At 47.7% G+C, this 3222-nt stretch overlaps 1 protein-coding gene across 1 annotated transcript; it reads right to left on the reverse strand.

The window, feature by feature from the left end:
* Positions 1-2129: 2129 nt before the first annotated feature.
* On the reverse strand, positions 2130-2887 carry lsm10 (LSM10, U7 small nuclear RNA associated). Its single transcript, XM_078566910.1, has one exon. The coding sequence runs from the start codon at positions 2750-2752 to the stop codon at positions 2387-2389; it is 366 nt and encodes a 121-aa protein (XP_078423036.1). The 5' UTR covers positions 2753-2887; the 3' UTR covers positions 2130-2386.
* Positions 2888-3222: the final 335 nt, after the last annotated feature.

Here is a 3222-nt window from a genome sequence, read left to right on the forward strand (position 1 = left end):
AAGATCTAACAAGTGTGAAAAGCCTTCAGTATCTATGCCTCAAGCTGCTGTCTTCACAGAACTGAAGTTAAGAAAACTCATTTTGAATTCAGCTGGTTCAGGGTATTGTGTGCCACCTTGCCAGACCAGCCATATAAATACTGTGGCTGTATGAGCAGGTCAGAGACTGAGAACACTGCTGCGACAACTCACCTCCTGACTCCCCAGAGCTTGTCCACCATCTATAAGGTTCAAGACAGGAGTGTGATGGAATACTCTCCACTTGCCTGGATGAGTGCAACTCCAACAACACAAGAAGCTGGACACCACCCAGGACAAAGCAGCCCGCTTGATTAGCGCCCTTCCACCACCTTAAACATTCACTCCCTACACCAATGCACAGTGGCAGCAACTCACCAGGGTTCGTTCAACAGCACCTTCCAAACCCACAACCTCTACCACCTAGGACAAGTGCAGCAGATGCATGGGAATACCACCACCTGCATGTTCCCCTCCAAGCTACAAACCATTCTGATTTGAAAATAATATTGCTGTTCCTTCACTGTCGTTGAGTCAAAATCCTGGAACTCCCTTCCTAACAGCACTGTGGCTGGGTCTACACCACATGGACTGCAGTGGTTCAAGAAGGTGGATTTGTTAATCCCTTTCATGCCTCTCATTCCGGAGAGGCCCCATCATTTTTAAATACTTCTGTTTACACTGAGTCACAGTCCAGTGGGTGGGTGGGTGGGTGGGTGGGTGGGTGGGGGGGGGGGGGGCGGCACTGAGCCACAGGTCAGCGGGAAGGGGCTAACTGTCCCTCCAATGAGCGGGAGCAGCTCCCCCACCACTTTGCCCACGGCCTGAGTCATCATTGAACCATCTCCCAAGGGGAGTTACCCTTTTCAGAACAAGGAGAGATGAGAAAAGGATTGATGCAAGTTAGTGTTGAGCTGCAAGTATATACAATGACTGCAGAATTCTCATGGTTACCCAGCATAATCACTGAGATAGCAATGTGTAATGTTGGCTGGATGAAATTTTCACACATGTGACAGACATACGAGATTCAGTCCTTCCAAACTTGGGCTCTGGATTGGACACTATACCATGTAACTCAAGGAGAAGTGCAGGTGGTGCAGAAGTGATCACTCGTGGTGATCAATTTTAAATGAAGAAGAGGTTCATACAAGAAGCAGATCACGTTCTTCCATTGAAGTATGTTAGTATGAATGTGATCCTCCTGCAATGTAATGTTTTCAGTGCTCACACTTGGACAAGTGCCAAGTTGTGGGAGCTCTCTTCTGCCATTCATTCTATTTACTGAGCCCTGATTGGAGAGTAGACAGACAAGACAGCACCTGGAGACTGTACTATCCATTACTAGCTGCTATTGTTAGTACTTCACATTGATTCACATACACACAGGGTCCTGCTGATCCACACAACAGGCAGACAGAAATCATGTGAATGACAGCATTGACCAACTTTTAGATACTTCAGGAAATCTAACTCATACTTACTCCAATCACCTATTAGGAAGCAGCACAAATAAACACAGTGGCAGTGTGAAAGAGAACCTGCATTTATATTTCATCTTGTCACACATTACAGATATATTCCAAAATGCTTCTGTAGTGGATGCAGCAGCTGCTCTCCACACAGCAAGATCCCAAGGTGGAAAGGTGTTGATGCTGCTGGTTAAGACTCTGTACTGGAACCAGTACTTAGTATTCTTCCCGTACAGCCAAGGGAACTGTCCTGTCCACATGAAGCACAAAAACAAGCAGACGGTACTGTGATTTAATGTTTCAAAGAACGGCATCTTCAACAACTCAGCTCTCTCTCAGTACTACTCTGGAATGCAGGCCCGCATATTATCAGTGGAGCTATAAGCTACAGCCTTCCAACTCGAAGATGAGGATTCTTTCTAGTGAGTCAATTTGGCGGTGCAGCTTGTCCCGATCAGTGGTCATGCTGTGGTGGGGAGGCAGACCTCATTCCACGTACACTGACCAGTCCAGTGGTCCCCACAACGCCACTAAGCCCTAATAGTGCCCCCCCACCTCAACGCCATCCAGTGCTGATAGTCACCCCCCCTAATATCAAAAGACAGCCCCAATGCCATCTTGTGCCAATAGCTGTACCCCCCCAACGCTACCCAGTGCCGATAGTCACCCCAACGCCATCCAGTGCCAACACCATCCAGTGCCAATAGCCAGGCCCCCCCAATGCCGATAGCCACCCCAATGTCACCCAGTCCCAATAGCACCCCTTTACCATGCAATGCCACTCAGTCTTGATACCTCCTCTATACTTCACATACATAATCCAGTGCTAAAATTCTCCCTTATTCCCCACATCCAGCACACGGTTCTGATGCTATATCTCTGGGATCAACACATTGTTATTTTCTTGATGGGAATTCTCTTCTCCCTCGATCTTTCCCCCCAAAGTTGCGCACTCGATGGATTTTTTGCAATTGACTCTGGATGGTTTCGATGATATCGATCTCGTCTGGAATGTGAACATAACGTACGTTTCTGCCAGTCACAAAAAAGTTGTCCAGGTGCGACACTCTACCCCACCTGTCAGTATATGTCACTTCAGATAGTCGGATATTCATGAACGCATCAACGTTAACAAAGCACCCCCTCACAGAGCTCTCGTCCCTGAGGTCCACGGTGGTGATGTGGCCATGCACTCCCTGAAGGAGGATAATGAGGCTGTTCTCTGCAATTGTCCGTTCTTTAATGGAGTGGCTCAACGACATGGTGCTCACTCACAACTCTGTATCATTGGCTGAAAGGAAGAGAAAGATCAAGCCCAACTCAAACAGGTCCGCTGATAGAACTGCAACAGCATCTGAATGGAAAAAAAGAAATAAATCATGTGAAGAGCTTTCCCCTCCCGATCCTCACTGACTTCTATTTTGCTAGGGCTCCTTGATGCCACACTTGGCGAAATTCTGCCTGAATGTCAAGTGCATTCACTCTCACCTCACCTCTGGAGTTCAGCCCTTTCGTCCATGTTTGGGCTGAGGCTTATAATGAGGACAGGAGCCGAGTGGCCCTGGCAGAGCCAAAACTGAGCTTTGATGACGGGCAGAGACTTGTCCACTAAGATTTAGCCATTTCTGCATTTGGACCCTGAACTTTCATCAGTGCTGACGAAAAGGCATCGAGCTGAAACATTAACTTTCTTTCTCGCCCCACAGGTGCTGCCAGATCGGAATATTTCCAG

The sequence above is a fragment of the Cetorhinus maximus genome, chromosome 21 (assembly GCF_964194155.1).
Source record: "Cetorhinus maximus chromosome 21, sCetMax3.hap1.1, whole genome shotgun sequence".
NCBI classification, from domain to species: domain Eukaryota; kingdom Metazoa; phylum Chordata; class Chondrichthyes; order Lamniformes; family Cetorhinidae; genus Cetorhinus; species Cetorhinus maximus.